This window comes from Triturus cristatus, chromosome 7 (assembly GCF_964204655.1).
Source record: "Triturus cristatus chromosome 7, aTriCri1.1, whole genome shotgun sequence".
Lineage (NCBI taxonomy): Eukaryota > Metazoa > Chordata > Amphibia > Caudata > Salamandridae > Triturus > Triturus cristatus.
In genome coordinates this window covers 80,932,497-80,952,225 of record NC_140590.1, presented here as the reverse complement: position 1 = coordinate 80,952,225, position 19,729 = coordinate 80,932,497, and the positions used below count along the sequence as shown (strand labels likewise).

At 41.3% G+C, this 19,729-nt stretch overlaps 1 protein-coding gene across 2 annotated transcripts in view; it reads left to right on the top strand.

Moving 5' to 3' along the window:
* LOC146808871 (phospholipase A2 inhibitor gamma subunit B-like) overlaps positions 1 to 19,155 on the top strand; it is a 256,826-nt gene extending 237,671 nt beyond the window's left edge. For both annotated transcript variants that reach the window (XM_085615684.1, XM_085615685.1), the window contains 2 exons: positions 12,306 to 12,452; positions 16,635 to 19,155. In XM_085615684.1, the coding sequence (XP_085471810.1) occupies positions 12,306 to 12,452; positions 16,635 to 16,828 (341 nt within the window). In that variant the 3' untranslated portion in view covers positions 16,829 to 19,155. The remainder of the gene's footprint in view (positions 1 to 12,305; positions 12,453 to 16,634) is intronic.
* Positions 19,156 to 19,729: the final 574 nt, after the last annotated feature.

Here is a 19,729-nt window from a genome sequence, read left to right as displayed (position 1 = left end):
TCTGCATCGCATGTACATCCCTGCATCACCAGATACCCATTCCATACGTTAGAATTGGCAGTCATTTCCGTTCATGTATCTCTAGAGTCGGAGCCAAAGGTTTTTTGCCAAGAGACATAGCAAGTGCAGAAGTGGCACCTACAGCTTGGGTGTAACGAGTTATCCTATTTTTGGTACAAGATGACCATGTACATCCATCATCAAACTCCAAACCCAAGTAGGGAAAGGTGCTAACCCTGTCTAATATTTTAACCTCAATGTTTAAGGTACAGCTTTTGGTATTTCTGGGACCACATACCGTGGTGAAGGTTGTCCTAAGGTCAGTCACTAGGTCCAGGTCTTTCATGAAGCTAACATAACTGAAGATAAGTATTCTAAGGCCATTGCCCGTCCTTGCCAGGAGGACCTCATCGTCAGCATATAAAAGTGCGGGCACAACATTTTTTTCCAGGTGCGGAACATCTGCTCAGCAGATGCCACTGTTTTCTCCAGATTATTCGTATAGAGGAAAAAAAGGATTGAGGCGGGGGCACATTCCTGGCACACCCCTTGCTTGATGCTAAAAGGCTCTGTGCATTCGCCAGTGCTACCATACCTGACTGATGCTGTGAGATCATGATGTAAGAGTCTTAAAAATAAAACCAAACCCACATCAACATCCATACTCTCAACTACAAGTCCCAGCATGCAAAGGGCTGATGGCTTCAAAGCCATTATTGACTGATCTATCAACAATGGTGTATCATACATTACTGCAGTCACCCTGCATCGGTGTAAAGGGACTGAATGTACCAATTACAGCATAGCCAAGAAATACCTGTTGGTTTTGACCATCTCATTGGCAGCAGGCATTCAACCCATGGAGCTATCAGATACACTAGCGACTAAGGTAGACATAAAATATAGGGCATATTAACAAGGAACAGGGAAAACTAACGCTAAGGGCGCTTAGCGTTCATTTTTTTAACGCTCGCTATTGCTGGATAATATCACCTGGTTATCGCGTTATTAACAACGCTAACCGTCTAGGCGATAAAAAATCCAGCGATAGCTGCATTTTGGGAGGTTATCGCTGGTAATGCAGCGATAAAACTACAAGGATAGGGATATCCTTGTTGATAGCTCATGGCGGATTTAGCCATGTAATCCACCTCCCATTGGATTACATGGCTAAATCTGAAAATTAGCAGACGTAAAAAAGCAGTGTTAACCGTGGTTAGCGCTGCTTTTTTTGTCTCTAACAGGGTTAGCGTGAAGCTTGATAATAGGAGAAATGTCGCTTAGCGACATTTCTCCTATTATTTTGCTCTGGAACCCGCACTTTGCATCTTATTAGAGATGCAAAGGGAGGCATAGTGAAAAAGGGTGCTAACATGCGATTTTGCATGTTAGCAACCTGTTGTTGATAGGGCGATAGTTTTATCTCCGCTTCTTTGGCTTTTAAAGCCAAAGATGCAGAGATAAAGCCCTTGTTAATATGCCCCATAGTATTTTTCTGAAGTATATTGGCTACAGTTTTGACCTAGCCTTGAAATGTGACCAGCATCTATTTCAATGCTTTGAGGCTTTTTTATACTTACAAGAGAACTTCATATCACGACAGAAACATATCAAAGAGCAGGGGTGGGCTTTCCTCACAACCTACATCAGAACCTACTACATTCTGGAAGACGTTGTCTGGATTCAGTCTTATCTAGTTATAGCTCAGTGCAGGCACGTGCAGCTAACATCTTTGAATCCTTGGCGGGGCCCACTCACTCCTTCATTCTTCCGATGTTGAAATGCCAGTATGCTTTCCTTCGTAGATACAGAACTCCCCAAAATTCCCAGGTCCATACGTGAGTAGCTCACCCAGACCAGGGTGTTGCTTCGTATTCTGTGCCTTGTGTTACTGATTGTCCAGTTATAAAAATGGAGATTAAAAGTCCCAGAATGGAAAGGAAAATAGTTGGCCTCCATGAGAGACTCAACAAATGAACATGGAAATCCGAGAACTCTCACGATGATATCAACTATTTTCCAATATTCAGAGACACTTCAGTGTTAGGTTTGAACCACAAGGAAACCGTTTTTGTTAAATATTAGTTTAAAAAAGCACAAGGCAGACACGAGGTGTCACAGTTAATGTAAATATCTTTCTCTTTTTATGCATAAAGTTTAAACAATTTCAATGAATCCTAAAATGAATACTCTCAATCAAGGTGCCACATTGAGATCCAGTGACCTGCTCATCATCATGTATTCGCCATCTCACTCAACTCCACCAAGTGGGCAGTCCGTGGCATCTTTGTTGGCAGTCTCAGCAGAGACGCCAGGGAGTGAATGAGTGTCACGTTATGATACCTCCACTCAAGCAGTGACGGTGGCCTTGCAAGCAGGTTGAGGCCTGTTGTGAGACGGTAAAGACAATATAGGGCCCATACACCAGCCTGAATTCAGTCCTTTTCATAAAAATTCTTTTTCATAAAACTGTTTTAGAAGGAATAAAAAATAGACCAACATATGTTTTTATAAAACCTTAGTTACCAAGTGTTGACAGCAATCAAGAGGCCTCAGTTTTATTTCTGGCTTCCCTACCTAAGTGCATTGTGTGATCTCTGGCAAATCAGTGAATCCCCTGTGCCTCAGTACCTTCCCAAAAATGAGAGTGCTTAGAAAGAGGTGCTTTATTTGGAAATAAAGTGTAACATAGGATGAAAAGATGCACTGTGAGTTCCAGGTAAGTTTCCAGGTTGAGATTTATTAGAAGATCAATGCAGTGTGGCCGGTAGAGCAGGGAAGACATGAGCAAGTGCCTGAAATATTTCAAAACACAACATTCTTTCGCCTTCCCAGGACACCTTCCAACAATCGAGAACCAAAGCCCAACACATCTTCCCCTCCCAAAAATCCACCCAAAACAGAAACCTAAATCTAATATCACAAACAAAATGCAAATGATAATCACAAAACCAACATGAGAAAAATACTCCACACAGTTCATGTAGAAGGCGTGTGAAGGATTGGTCCAATGACCAACATAATCCTTATGTTTTTCTGACGTTTCCTCGTGTGGGACCTCAAAGACCTACTCCCTTTGTGTTCTCCTTTATGTCCTTTGTCACACAAAACATGACTTCCCAGTACCAAGACCTTCCTCTGCACAGAGACTGTGTCCTTATTGCACATTTTCCATCTTCTAACCTCACTATATGGTCCTTAACATGCATCACCTTTTTGGAACAGAAAACTTAGAATGCCCCTTGGCAACAAAACCTGGTATCTTGATCATAACCCAACCTCCCAAGCTGACCTTTAGCTGGCGAGTGTTATCCCATCACTCATCCCCACCTACTTCTCTTGGGCCACATCCCACTCACACTTAGCTGATGACAGTTTTTCCTTCAAACCACTTTTCTCACCCATCCATGATCTCAAACTTGATAAGAGAACAAACTGAGACAAATCTGTGACAGCATTGGGAGTCTTGTGCATGGCCCACAATAGATCATTCAGTTACTTCTTCCAGTCCAAACCATTGGCAGTCGACAATTGCCCGTTGCTCTTGCTCTCACGATTGCATCTCTCAACCAAATCAATGTTACGGGGATGGTACAAAGTTGTGGTTACATGCTTGATTCCTGAATGTGCCAAGAACTTATAGAAATCATGGGAGGTAACTTGTACCCCATTGTCAGTGACCAATTCATCAGGTGCACCCTCCCTCATAAATAGTTTTTGAAGAAATTCAATGGTATCAGTTGTACCGGCATTTCTCGCAAAACCATCTTCAGACCACCGCAGATAGTAATCCACCCCCACTATGCCAAATCTGCAACTCTCTCTCAATACATTCATGGGTCCCATGACATTCAAACCCAACTTAACCCAGGACGAGGCACCAAGACTCAAGGTTTGTCACTCATAGCACAAGCCGCACCATCTCTCTTACATAATGTTCAACATCTTTTTCAAAAGCCTGCCATGAAAACATGTGGCTTTACCCCCTTTTCATAGCTCTCATGCCTATGTGACCTTCATGTTCCAACTTCAGACTCTTAGCACGCACCCCACAAGGAAGCACCAACAAATCAGACTTCCTCAGAATGTCATCACCCGCATTAGGCTCCTTAAATACTTTTTTTCCGTGAGTCTAGCCGAAGATTTGTGCTGCCAACAAGCCATCCTTTGATAACAAGTTTCATCACCTCTTGTATCAAAACGTCGTTACAACAGCAGACTTCTAATTCAACTTCTGTGACAAAATCATCCAACGTTTCCTGTGAGACCTACCTTAAAAAAACACCACCCTGCACCTCTTGCTCATGATGTGATCTGTCTAGCAGTAACCTGAATGAGCAATCCGCTAAAATCTTCTACGCACCATGAATATAATCCAGGCGATATTGAAATTCCTGCAATCTGTACCACAATTTAGACATCCTAAGCATTGCTTTACCAGCATCTTAGTAGTAAACAAACTTTGTTATGGCTCCATGTGGTCCATTTGAATAATGAACTCCGTACGCCACAAGTAGTTCCTAAATGATCGACACCCCACCAAATGCTAAGGCCTCACCCTCTATAACAGAATAGGTACCCTCACCTCCTCTCAGTGCATGACAAGCACCACCTCATCCTTTACACCATCTGTTCGAAGCAAAACTGCCCATAAACCATACTGGCCGCCATCACTAATCACCACACAAGTATAATGCTATCAAATGGTTTCAGTGCAATGACATTGGCAAGCTCAACTTTTATGAGATCAAATTCCTCCTTGACTTCCTTGGAATACACAAATTTAGCATTCTTTTTGAGTAAAGCATGCATATTATGAGTTTTTTCAGTACACCTTGGAATAAACCGAGAGTAAAACTCCAACTTCCCAAAACATTACCTTAACTGATCCTTATCCACAGGAAAAACTCTGCTACAGCTTCTACAAATCTTTCGTTAAGTTCAACTCCCTGAGCAGACAACTTATGTACCAAATAATTCACATGGTGAACTGCAAAATTACACTTGCTTGGTTTCAAAGTTACACCTCTCTCTTTCAAAATGGATAACACTCTAACCAAAAACCTATCATGGGCATATACATCCTCCCTAAACACCATAATGTCATCTTGAAAACATTTCACGTTTGGAATATCCTTGAAGTAACCATCAACCACCTCTTGGAAAACAGAAGATGCTGATGCAAATCTGCAAGGCACATGTTCAAATCTGTATGCACCTTTTGGGTAACAGAGGACGCCAAATGTCGGGAATCACAATGCAAAACTATCTGGTGGTATGCCAACATGCATGTCAACCCAAAATCTCTCATTGAGATCCCTCAAATCAATGCAAATCCTCAAAGACCCATTTGGTTTCCTAGCCAACCCAATCAGATACAACTATTCTGAGCTCTCAGTGGATCAATAATCCCTGCTCACACACATTTTCCACTTCTTTTTTCAGCTCACCTTGCATCGAGAGGGATACACAACATACTTTATGCACCACTGAATGAGCGTTGGACTTAAAAATTATTTCATAAGTAAAATCTTTGAATTTGCTCAATTTTTCAGTAAACACATCAGGAAACCTCTTTGCCCATATGTACTCAACGACCGTCATGACAAACCCACACTCTTTTCACAGCAGCACTTGTTCTGCACTATTTGATCTAAAATGATTCCAAATTCCGTTGCTCCAACGACGTGAGCCATCTTTGGCTACATACACAGTACTTTGGGCACAATTCCTCTTGAAACTCAAAGAAGCATCACAATCTCCCAGGACTTCCAAGGATTTGTCTCAATAAGCTGCAAGAAGAACATTAGAACTTTCCAAAGTGATGTTGGAACATTTTTCCCATTCCTTAGGTCCAATTAACGTGAAAAATGGACCAGAATCAGCTATCGTAGTTATGGGTACTCCTGTGACATTAATTAGACAATAAGGTCTTTTAACAGCCAGAGGCCCAACCTGAGAAACATACACACTCGCACTTTCTTTATTACCTCATATGCTCCAGAAACAATGACCAGATGCAGAACTGCACTGTCATCATCAGAATCACAATGTGGAGCATTTTCCGCACTACACTCGGATATAGTATTAACTCTTTATCCAAAACAGGAGTAGACTGCGATCTATAAACTTAGGCAAAATCAACTTTTGTTTTACACTTTGGACAAGCTTTATCCACATCTGGACACTTTTGAGCATTACCCAAATGTTTTTGCTGCTACCCCTATAACACTCCAGTCCCTGAGAGTTGTACACATCCTTTCTCTCTTTCCTATTCGATTTATGATCGCTAAACATGAAAAGCAAGCACATCTGGGGGCGTTTTATACATCGGGCCCATTTTCCTTGATTGCGCCCGGCGCACCATTTAAAACGTGCGTCCGGCTCTGGTGCACTTTTTAAATTGTGCGTCTGGCTCCGGCGCAATCAAGGAAAATGCACTGCATTAGGGAGAATGCGCTGCTCCCTGGGAAGCCGCGAACTCGCGCTGCCTTGGGGGCAGGGCATTCATGTGAAAAACGGGGCGGCTGCTTTGAAGCTGCTCCGTGTTTTCACAGTGCGGGCAGCCCCTGCTTAGACTTTTACAGGGAATGACTGGGGGGGTTCATAGAGTTCCCTTCCCCCCCAGAGGGCTGCAATCAGGGGCACACTGACAGTCCACTACCTTATATTTGGCGCTCTGTCAGTACGCCTTCTGAGAACTTCTTTGCCTCTGCGCCCGCATCTGTAATATGGCGGGGCGCAGAGGCCACGCCCCCATGCAAATGAAGGGAAATCCCTCTTCAGGAAGCACTGGCTCTGCATGTGCACTAGTAAGTAAGTAAGTAAAAAAATTATTGGCAAGATGGTGCATGTTTCTGGACAATTTCCTCAAAAAATGTCTAAAAAGCCTCTGGTGAGAAAGGCACTTAAGAAAAAGTATCTAAGAAAGCGCAGTTTCACGTGGCCTATCATGTCACAGCCTTTATGTGACGTCTGCAGGTCTATTACTTTGTTGTTTCCCGCCTGCAATTTCCAATTAGATTCTCGCCCACATTATGATTGACAATCCCCTTAAGAAGGACATCTTAAAATTATAAATGAGACAAATCTCACAGTCTCTGGTAGAAGTTAAACAGACTTTAATGGTTCATACCACCATACCCTTCCTCGTTTTAAGAACTTGAAGGTTCAAACAACTACTGATTTCACTATTCTTACAGACTAGAGTCTCATATTCAGCAATGTTTATTACTAAAATATTCATTTTAAATATCTTTTCAAAATGCGATCATTTTATCTCAAAACCTACATTTCTCCGTTAATGCAATTTTATTTTCTATTAAATGCAAGCTTTCCTTTTTTTCCTCAAACAGAATTTTCATATACATAAATGCAAACAAAATATATAAATAAATGTCCTGAAATAACAGCTTTTCATTTTTAGTAAATACATGTTTACCCAAAAGCAGTCTGTCACTGTGAACGAGTACTCAAGTGTATGACTGCCATGCTTGGCTAAGCTCTGCTTTCCATGCCCACGAACGACACCCTCAGGCTAAGGAAGCCCACAATATACAGAGATTCATCACCATTAAGCTATGTGCAGCACGAAACTTGGCATATATTGTCCTGGCATGGAGGGCTGAAATATTCCAGGAATCACCACCATTATTGTAGAGCCAGCATTAAACCAGACGTGGACATAATTATGTCATGGGTGCCCACACTATGCCAAAGATTGGTAAACAGACATAATATCGAATTCAAAATATCGATAGGACAGAATATCGAGTTTTTAATATAGAATGGACAGAATATCGAATTGCCAAAATATAGTGGTGAAGAATATCGAAAATCAGGTAAGAAATAAAATATCGATTTAAATAATATAGAAGTAAGTAATAGCGACAGTCATAATATAGTTTTTATAGTGTTTTAAGTGTTAGTATATGTGTTAAAAGTATGTATACATTTTGGAATGTATGTTTGAATATTTTTAAATTAATGAATTGTATGTTATTTAATTTTTGTGTAATTTAATTCCGTAGCGGTTTGTGGGTTTATAGGGGATTAGGGTGGGAAGGAATTTAATTGGTATTATGTAATTATTAATTGGTATTGAAAATTAATTGGTTGTTGATTAATTATTAATTGGTAAATAATTAGTATTAATTGGTAATTAATTAGTATTAATTGTTTAATTGATAATTATGTTAATTGTATTAATTTATTATTTGTAGCGGGTTGTGGGTTTATAGGGGACTATGGTGGGAATTCATGTAATTGTAAATAATTAATTATTGAAATAATTTTTGTATATTGCTAATTAATTTATTCTTAATTAATTATTAATTGGTATTAATTTTATTTATTAATTTTTGGTATTGAAAATTAATAGGTTGTTAATTAATTATTAATAGGTTATTAATAAAAATTGGTATTTATAATAAAGTAATTATTAAATATTGTGCGATTGGTAATTAATTTTAATATTTTTATTTGGTATTAATAATGTATTTATTTTTAATACAATATTAAATTATTATTTTCCCTACTATTGCACTCACTGGAGTGGGAATAGTAATTTTTACCCCTACGCTATCCAACGCTTTCCCTACTATTGCACTCACTGGAGTGGGAATAATAATTTTTACCCCTACGGTATCCAACGCTTACCCTAGAGTTGCACTCACTGGAGTGGGAATAGTAAATTTTACCCTCCCGCTATCCAACGCTTTCCCTACTGTTGCACTCTCTGGAGTGGGAATAGTAATTTTTACCCCTACGCTATCCAACGCTTTCCCTACTGTTGCACTCTTTGAAGTGGAAATAGTAATTTTTACCCTCCCGCTATCCAACGCCCTACTGTTGCACTCTTTCGAGTGGGAATAGTAATTTTTACCCTCCCGCTATCCAACGCTTTCCCTACTGTTGCACTCTTTGGAGTGGGAATAGTAATTTTTACCCCTACGCCATCTGACGTTTTCCCTACTGTTGCACTCACTGGAGTGGGAATAGTAAATGTTGCCCTCCCGCTATCCAACGCTTTCCCTACTGTTGTACTCTCTGAAGTGGGAATAGTAATTTTTACCCCCATGCTATCCAACGCTTTCCCTACTGTTGCACTCTCTGGAGTGGGAATAGTAATTTTTAGCCCTACTCTATACAACGCTTTCCCTATTGTTGCACTCTTTGGAGTGGGAATAGTAATTTTTACCCCTACGCTATCCAATGCTTTCCCTACTGTTGAACTCACTGGAGTGGGAATAGTAAATTTTACCCTCCCGCTATCCAACGCTTTCCCTACTGTTGCACTCTCTGGAGTGTGAATATTAATGTTTACCCCTACGCTATCCAACGCTTTCCCTACTGTTGCACTCTCTGGAGGGGGAATAGTAATTTTTACCCTCCCGCTATCCAACGTTTTCCCTACTATTGCACTTACTGGAGTGGTAATAGTACATTTTACCCGCCCGCTATCCTACGCAAAAAATATTGCATTTTTAAAATAAATATTACGTTAATATATATGTATTAATATTTATTTTTTTACTTACATTCATTATTTATTAATTTTAAAGTAATTTAAGTATTTTTAAGTATGTTTCAGTTAATTATATGTTTTATTTAATTAATTTTACATTAATTTTAAGACATTTAAAAAAATTCGATATTGTGACTAACTATATTTTTTACAACGATATTTAGGATTCTATATTTTTGTACTTATCTGTTTGGAGATAGGGCTTCGATATTTTGGCATTCTATATTCTTCCTTCGATATTTTGGCAATTCGATATTCTTCTTCTCGATATTTCGTCAGTGATCCCCAAAGATTATCATTACTATTCAGGTGCCAGCCGTGAACAAGGGTGGTACTGATCAAGCTGTAGATGTTCACAATAGGCTGGGAATTACCACATTCATCTAGAGCCAGTATAATTTGAAATGTGGACACCATCATGCCATGGATGCCTCTGCTATACCAAGATGTATCACCAATGTGCCAGGGCCAGCATTTTACTCGAAGTGAGCATTATCATGGAATGAATGCCCATAATATAAAAAATATTACCACCATTATGCACGGAGTAGCATCGTACCAGGGTTGAGCACATAATGTCATGTAACCAAGCCATGGACTTGGCTGACTGATATGAATCTGGACGGTTAGGAACCTCAAGTTCCACTCCATGTCAAGTCACTCTGACTGTGGACACATATCTCACCCTCAAGGGACACACCATCAAGAAAACTAAGATGGACAGGTGCCAGCTCTCTTAATTAAAGAAAGTGAAACCATTCCTCCAAAAAAACGACTTCAGAACTGCTGCTGTGCTCTTGCATCTGGACGGTGGCAATGCCCTGCTCCATGGCCTCCTATTCTCCCCCCTGGCCACCAGGCATGTGTGCCATGTCAACTCTTCGTTTTTGTCTGCACCGAGACATGCAGACTGCAGTGACTGTTTGCATAGTCTTGGTGAGAGGTCCCTAGGGTGGTACAATTTGTGCTGCAGCCCTGGAGGACCCTTTTCAGTCCTTGTGCCCTAAGTACCAGGGGTACCATTTACTAGGGACGTACATGGGTAGCTGAAGTTGTGCCAATTTAAGAGCAATGGTTCAGTTTTGGGAAAGGCTGTGGTGCTGCGGACCTGGTTAGCAGGGACCCAGTGCACTTTCAATCAAAATCACATCAGGCTCCAGGCAAAAAGTGGGAGCTAACCATGTGAAAAGAGGCACTTTCCTGCAATCACCTCTAAAGCCAGCACCCCTGACGATCTGACTGACCGACTTACCATCTCTGGTGGCTCTCGGACCACCTGCACCCAAGACAACATCAGACTGAAGATGAAGCGGCTGCTCCATCCGTGCACCCAGGATCTGGAACAAAATCCACGTGTCCATCGGGAGTGGTCCAACCGTAGTCCAAATAAGGAAAGCACTGAAGACAACCCATTTAAAAATGCTATTTTGTGTTAAAGAGACAATTGAATTTAATTCTTTATAAATTAATTGTAAATTAAAGATCAGTTAAAGGATGTTAGAAACTAGGGTTTGATGTACTAATATCTGGTTGCAAAAATCTGGTGCAATTTGTAACCAGCCTTTTTGCGCCCAATAAACCAAGCTATGTACTAATATTTTACAATGGGTTGCAATCTCACCTGTTCTATGAAAATTAATGAGGTAGGTCACAAATTGCATCGCACTCCGATTGTTGGTAGTCACAGGGATGGAGGCCTGCTGGGGTCAGATGAGCACCACGTCTGTAATCGCCTTTCAATAAAGTAAACTTTTTAAAATCCAGCCAATTTGCCTTTAAGGAAGTGGGACTGCATTGAAAAAGCAACGTTTTCTTTTTTCAAAATATTGTTTTAGAATTGGTAGTGGCCCACCGTGCCGCTGCCTACTCCCTATCAACCTTTTTTTTAACAATCACTAAGTGGAAAGAACTGTATATTGTCCCGCATTTCTTGTGCAAATGCCTTAAACTGCATTTCAGGAGTCTGTCATTTTTCCATGTTTTGCAAGCAGATTTGGTCACAAAATATTGAGAAATTGCAAACCGATTGGGGGTATATTATCAAGAAACGGAGTTACAATTATCGCCGCTTTAGCGGCAGAAAACTGCCGCTAAAGCGGCGATAATGGGCTTGATAATATTCCCTTGAGAATTCCAATAGAAGCCCATGTTCTGGTGTCAACATGGGCTTTTATGGGAATTCTCTGCGGCATATTATCAAGCCCATTATCGCCACTTTAGCAGCAGTTTTCTGCCACTAAAGCAGCGATAATTTTAACGCAGTGCTTGATAATATGCCCCTTGGAATGGACACCTTCAACACGCCCCTTCCAAATACTGAATACATATGAAGTCTGCCAGAAATATTTATTTTGGGAGGGTAGTACCCCTGCCAACCTAATACACCCACCGTGGGTAGGTCAAAGCACAGTTTATAGAGAATCTCTGCTCAGTCTCTGCTCGCTTTCACACAAGCCGCAAGCAATCCACATAGAGGAGCATGCTAAGTTCAATCAGAACCAACGAGTTTATAGTAAAGACCACAACACAATCAAACTGCCAAAACACTCTAGAAAAACAGAGCAAAGATTAATGAACAATAAGATACCTAGAAGATTAGAATAAGGTGAGGAGAAACAGAGATATGGATTTTCTAATTTTTAAGGCAAAAAGTGCCCAGAAAAAGTTAAGTAAGTTTGTAATGCAGCATGTCATCCCTTTAGGAAACTCTGCAAACCTGCATAATCCGAGTTACTGTGCTAGGAATTCCTATTAAAGATGTCTTCTTTTCTGCTTTCAGCACTGCCATTTGCACCTTCAAAACCTAATGGAGTGAAGTGCCCCTGGTGCTTCGAGGAACATTCGCAAACATGTTCCAAGCAGGTGACCAAGGATTGCACCGGGGAGGAGACGCGGTGCCTTCACAGTACTGCCAATGTATCCACAGGTAAATATCCTCCAAAGAGGTGGTGGGTTCACAGAACTTTCCGCCATGTATTCCGAGGAATAGAGAGCTGCACAGTTTGCACGACCACACAGGGTGGCCCTTGATGCCATCTCATCAAGGACACCAGAACAGCGTCGGGTGGGCGCTGGGCACCCTAGTTTGGATGATGTGCAGGCAGTGTTTGAGGCATTGAACATCTGAAGCAGAGGGACTCTTTGTCAAGTATCCTCTTTCCACCTAGCGTCATTAGTTCCCCCTGAGACCATCGACTTTTCCTCTTTTGTAAGGAACCTTGGGATGCTTTCCAACCCTTCTATGATGGCAGAATGTTTCATTACATAAAGAGCGACTGGAGCATGTTCTCGATTTATGAAGGATATCATTCATACATGCAAAGAAACATGTTACTTTACTAGAAGTGTACAGAGAATTGATGAATGATACTTGTGTGAGTACCTCAATGCTCCCCTGTACCACATGACAAAGTCCTGACCTTGGCCACAAGAACTTTCCTGTCGAACACCCACCTGATTTTACCGCATATAAGAGAGCTGGCTTTGAGGCCAAAACAGAGCACTACTGAGGCTTCTGTTCAAAGCATTGAGTGATAGGACCCTTAGTACAACATCATATTTCAATATATTCTTATCCCTTTCTACTAACTATAACCTACTAGTTGTTCCTGAGCAAATGTGTGCTGCCTACAAGTACCAGGCATTCCACCTTCTGGGCCCTCTTCAGTGGAGCTTGTTCCCATGTAAATTCTTGTCTCTCCACGAGATGAGGAATGAACTCAAACATCATATCCAACAACTTGAAATTAACATTTTATAATGACTGAATTTCTGCATATCACTGTGCATATTCACATGTTCAAGGAAAGAAGAGAAAAAAGAAAAAAAGAAGGAAAGGAAGAAGGAAGGAAGGTATAAAAGAAAGAAAAAGGGAAGAAGGCAAGAAAGGTCCGGAAAAAGGAAAGAAGGCAAAATAGAGAAAGAAGGCAACAAAGAAAAAAGGAATGAAGTCACAAAAGGAAATATGGAAGGAAAACAGAAAGAAGGCACAAGAGAAAAAAGGAAAGAAAGAAAGAAGAAAAGAAGGAAAAAGGCTAAATGGAAGAAAACGAAGGCAAGAGAAAAGTGAAAAGGAAAGAAGTCAAAACTGAGGAAAGAAGGCTAAACGAAGGAAGGGATAAACAGAATGAAGGAAGGAAAAAAGGTAAAAAAAGAAGGAATAAAAGGCTGAAGGAAAGCAACAAAGAAAAAAGGAAATAAAGCAAAAGGAATGAAGGCCAGACAGAAGGAAAGAGAGAGAAAAGGAAAGAAAATAAAATAAAAAAAGAAAGAAGGAAGGAAAGAAGGTGAAAAAGAATGAAAGAAGGCAAACTAGAAAGAAAGACGGCAATAAAGGTGGCAAAAAAGAATCAAGGAAAGAAAGAATGAAAGAAGGCAGAAAAGAAACAGGGAAAGAAGGGAAGTGAAAAGGAAAGAAGGCAAAAAAGAAGGAAACAAGAAGTTGTAAAGAGTTATGAAAGAAGGGAGAAAAGAAAGACAAACGTAAAGAAGAAGGAAGGAAAAAGGTATAGCAAGACACTGAAATGAAGGAAAGAGGATTCAAAGTATAAAATATTAGAAACTAAAACCCAGCTTACACCCCACCTCTGTTTAAATAGAAGTGTTACAAGTGTGCTGCAAATTAAACAGACTAAAGTGGTTTTTAATAAAACCGAGTCCAGGAACACAATATGGTATGCTTCGAATGCAAAAGCTAAAGTATATAAAAAGTGATGGATGGGATGCTTGAATTAATCTCAGTCACTGGGATTGTACTCAGGGCCTCAAACCAGTCTTGGCTATGCTCCATTGGACACGGTCCAGTCTGAACCGCCATGCCAGGTACTCCCGGAACTGAAACACAAGCAATCGAGAAGCAGTTTTGCCCTAGTTAGGCATCATCAGTCAGGTATAGCTTGGTTCCTATGACACAGTGTGCAATGGGCCCACGTCTGGGCATACCTGTCCCACTTAGTGCAACACGCTAAAATGTACAAAAAAATTGATGGATAGAATGCTTGAATTAATCTCAGCCACTGGCACTTACTTATGCCGCATTCCAGTCCATCTTTATTTTGCACACCATGCCACCTCAGTTTGGACTCGAGCCATATGCGAATCAGTCTTGACCCTGCCGCAAAGGGAACAGTCCAGCCCTAACTGCCAGACCCTCCCCGAACCAGAACATAAGCAAGCCAGGACTAGTTCCGCCCTATTTAGGACTTATCGGCCAGGTATAGCTTGGTTCCAGTTACACAGTGTGCACTGGTTCCACATCTCGGCGTACTCGTCCCACTTAGGGTGACAGGCTAAAGTATACAAAAATGTGATGGATGGAATGCTTGAATTAATCTCAGCCACTGGTAATTACTCAGGTTGCATCCCAGTCCATTATTATTTTGCACACCATGCTACCTCATTTTGGACCCAACTATATGCATTTCAGTCTTTACCCTGCTCCAATGGGATCAGTCTAGCCGAAACTACCAGGCCGGGTCCCCCGAACCAGACCACTAGCAAGTCAGGACCGTTTTCACCCTAGTTAGGGCTCATCAGCCAGGTATAGCATGGATCTAATGACAAATTGTGCAACGCACCCACATCTGACATACTCATCCCACTTCGGGCGACGCACTAAATTATACGGAAAAATGATGGACGGAGTGCTTGAATTAAACTCAACCACTCTGGACTGCAGCCCAATCCATTGTTATATTGCACACCTTACCAGCTGTTTTGACCCAGCCAAACTTTGGATGGGTTATTCCCAGACATGGGTTCCGTGCACACTGTGTCACTGGATTCATCCTATACCTGGCGGATGAGCCCTAATCAGTGTGAAACAGGTCATACGTTGATTGTGTTTTGGTTGAGGGAGGACCTGAGCTGGCAGCACGAACTGGTGTGTAAAATAATAACAGACTGGAATGTAGCTCCAAGTAATTACCTGTGGCTGAGATTCATTCTACCATTCTATCCATCAATTTTTGTATGCTTCGGTGACTGAAATGGTAGCAGTCAAGTAAGCATAAGCCATTCCAAAAGGAATTCAGGAGACAAGAATACTTCAGGGAGCAGAACCTGGGGGAGGTGAGAAGAACGGAAGCACCGTCTGGCAGGATGGCAGAATGTAACCTCTCTTTAGACGATTTTTCATCATCCATCCTGTTGATACTCATCCTACTGAAACCACTAGCAGTGCTGCTTCTGTGACACTGAGACCTCTTATCCCACTCTATTGACGCCACTGGGGGCGCTGTCATGAGTACAGTCTGGCCGCTTATAGCCTTTCCTCTGACGCCAACACATTGTTATTAATAATGCATGAGCAATATGGCAGCAGAAAAGCGTGATTTTTGTATGCATTCTCTGCAAACAGTTGTGTGCTCGTTAATGTTGACATCTGACTAATTGACATTTATAATTTCACATGTGAGATGTGTAGACTGAACACATCACTGTCTCATAGGAGCAATCTGATACTTGTAGGTGAGCATTGTGCAATTGCCTACTTCAAGCTGCCAGCTACTTCGATAATAAATACACTGTAAACATAAAAAGCGAGAGGACTTAAGCACTCAGCTGGCACCCCAGTCACAGAAACTAATGTGACCACTTTCATCCGCTCACATCTGTGAATATGTAATTGATAATTGTATTCCAGGGAGCCAGCTGAGAAGAAACGGCTTGAGTCACAGTAGAATAGATGTGCCTATTACTTTGTGACACCAGGTCTCCTCCTCCTCTCATCTAGGGGTGAGTCTTATAATTTCCACATCTTGATGTTTTGTAGGGACATCTATGAACTAGTAAAGTATAATTTCTTAGAAGCTCGACATCAGCGTTAGCATTAGGGGTGGGCGGAACTCTGCGGAATCTCGCAGAGTTTTTTGTAACTCTGCGAAAGTTCGTGGAGTAAAACTCCACCAGTTCCGAACACCCCTAAATTGGACCACAGTAGGTCAAGACTACAGAATCACCTCAATACAGATAACTAGATGCCATGGAGTGAGTGCCATTGATATGATGAAATGGGGTTCAGATACAGAGGTCCAGATATTAGAATCACAGGGTGTACATACAGGATCATATGCAGCAAATATAATTCCATGTTATTTTCTCCTTTCAGATATTGGGGTGTACTCCATTGCCATGAGTGGATGTGCAACTGAAAATTTGTGTATCGCAGATCAAGATTCTAGCATTTTTGCAGGTGTATCCGTAATGGGGAAAATTCAATGCACCAATGAAGCCGTCCTTCTCCAGCTTGGCTACTTCCTCCCTGTCCTTGTCGGAGTTGTTCTGCTGAAAGACTTTTTTTAATCTCCATCCCCATAAACCCAAATACCTTAAATTACTGTTGATTGTTCGGAAGCTCCGGCTTACAGTGAATTAGCAAGATTTACAGTGATTGTCATAGCTAGTAATAGCCCTGCACCAGCAGTAGCGCTGAGGCTCAGGTAGGTGAGGGACACACTGGACCTCATGATGGCCATCATGTACTACCCAATCAGAGGACACTGTGGGCCCTTTCACTTGCTTGTATTAGAGTCCAAATCACCCTTGCTATGCCAGTGAATGCTAATGTCTGACGAAGGGGCTTGAGCTCTGATGCTCAGAAACCTTATCCCTCAAAATAGCAAACAAGCGTTGGCATAGCCAATAGGTCTCGCTTTTGGGACCTTATAAGTATGTTAACTTTTGCTATAATCGCTGCACGTAAAGCGCGGGTGCCGCGATTATAGCAAAAGTAAAGAAATAGAAAAAAAATCTATCTCTTTACTTTTGCTATTATCGCGGCACCCGCGCTTCACTTTTAACATTAAAAGTGAAGCGAGGGTGCAGCGATTATAACAAAAGTAAAGAAATAGATGTTTTTTTCTATTTCTTTACTTTTGCTATAATCGCAGCACCCGCGCTTCACTTTTAATGTTAAAAATAAAGCGCGGGTGCCGAAATTATAGCAAAAGATCTATTTCTTTACTTTTGCTTTAATAGCGGCAACCGCGCTTTACTTTGAATGTTAAAAGTAAAGCGCGGGTGCTGCGATTATAGCTAAAGTAAAGAAATAGATCTCTTGCTATAATCGCGGCACCCATGCTTTACTTTTAACATTAAAAGTGAAGCACGGGTGGCGCGATTATAATGACCCGTGAAAGACAGATGGCGGCTGCGCGCATGCACGCTCGCGTGAACGCAAGCGCTAGGCCAGCCAAAGCGTGGGGTAGCAGCACTTTTAAAACCCACCTACAAAATGTCTCGCAGTGCAGCGCATGCGCCGACTCAGCGAGACCTAAAAATAATTACTTTCACCTAAGCCCAGTTTCCAGGATGTCAATCATTTCCAAAAGGTGTAATTAAGTTGTTTTTTTCATAGGTTAGATAGTCTCTCTTCTACCCTATATAAGCTTTTTCTTTTTAAATTTAGTTTCTTTTTTTCAGGAGGATACCACTGAATCCTTCTGTTTTGTTACGCCACCTGCCCCAGTGATGGAACACATTGTTTCTCTGCCTTCCTGCCAACATTTCTTCTTGCTTCCAACTCTACCCTTTCATTTTGTATTCCATTTATTTCCTTATTTTTTATCCCCCGCACGTACTCTTGTCTTCCCCCGACACCCTCATATACTTTGCTGCTCTTGTCTTTAACGAAACAACAGATTGTAGTACCAAACAAGCATTGGGAAAGTCAATAGGTCTGGCTTGCATTTTGAGTTCTGACTAAAGAATTTAAATATCCTGCAAATGAGAAACGAAACACCAAAAATGATTGTTTTGGTGTACAGTGTACCTATCAAATAAAGAATTTAATGTGTGATGATGAGTTTCTGTACTTTTTACATGTAAAATAGTCCCTCGTGTATGGAAATGCTAACACTTTGTAGGTGGTGGAGTGATGTACCAAACAACCAATAGCTTATGGTGAGAGAGTGCTACTCATCCAGTTGGAGCAAAAACCCACATTGTATGTTTCAAATAATTGGTGAAAATAGGTTGGGGCAGCTGCCCTGTCAAGCCAGACCTAAAAAGTAGCAAAAGAGGTAATGTAGGCTTAGAACACAGCAGTGACCCTTGCCTGGCAGTTTATGCAGGGCGGTCTTTATAAGGGCAGAATGTTTTTAATGCATCAGACCTCAGGTTTAGCAGGAGATAAGATACAAAACACACCCACCAAAAACACTGTTTTGTTGCAAAATTTCATCCACAGGTGAATTTGTGCAAAGATGAGATCTTCTATTGTTTTATTTTTGCTGTCAGATTGTTGATTGTTTTATAAATATTCCTAGACTCAGTTTCCACTGGCAGCATAGCTATTCAACCTTTCAGCCCCACAGTGTCTGCTCATATCATCAACACTCCTGTCTGTACCTATAGCTACATATCTCTGTACATACCTGCTACAAGCAATCATGTTTCTTTGGCTGTTTATACTCTAAAATCTTAGCTTGTGAAACTCAGAGGACGTTTGTTTGTTTCCTTACTTTTCACAATTATCACCATAATGCCTGGTGTGGTTGCAATAACAGCTCTTAACAATAGATCTGGCCAAACTATACTCCACCCCAATGTACTACTGCAGTGTTATGGGTTCGAAACGTGTGATACTTTATTTGCTACAATGTTACTGAATAAATGAAATCTGAGTCCAACCATGGTCTTCCAAATGTCTCTGATTTCACCGTATTTCTTTTTAAAATGCAGTTTTGCTTCTGCCACAGCAGCCATCTTGTGCATAGGATACACAGCAGGTAACTGCAACAGCCCAAAAAGTAAAAATTCCCTTTCTTAATAATTATTTAAAAAAATTAACAGAGTTTTACATAGCGCAAACTTGACCCAAAACGGGTATCAGGGCACTTTACATAGCACCAGTTCTATTACATGAGGACACATTCATTTTTGTTAGGCACAGGGAGATTAAGTGATTTGCCCGGAATCACAGGATGTTCAGCGTCATTGCGAAGACTCGAACCCAGTTCCCCAGATTCGAGGGCGATAGCCCTAGCCGTTAGGCCAACTCCTCTCCCCTAAGATGTAACAGCAACATGGCCAGTCCCGGCCGGTCTGGTTCCTTGCCCTTCAGTATTCTGTTCCAAGATCCTCCCAGACTGTTGGGTTTGGATTCAAAGGACAAGCTGGCGTTGTCCTGCTCAAGGTCTTCAGGGTGGTCCCAAAGCCTGGAAACCACCTCCTTGGGCGGCCTTGGGCTCTGAGGTGGTTGCA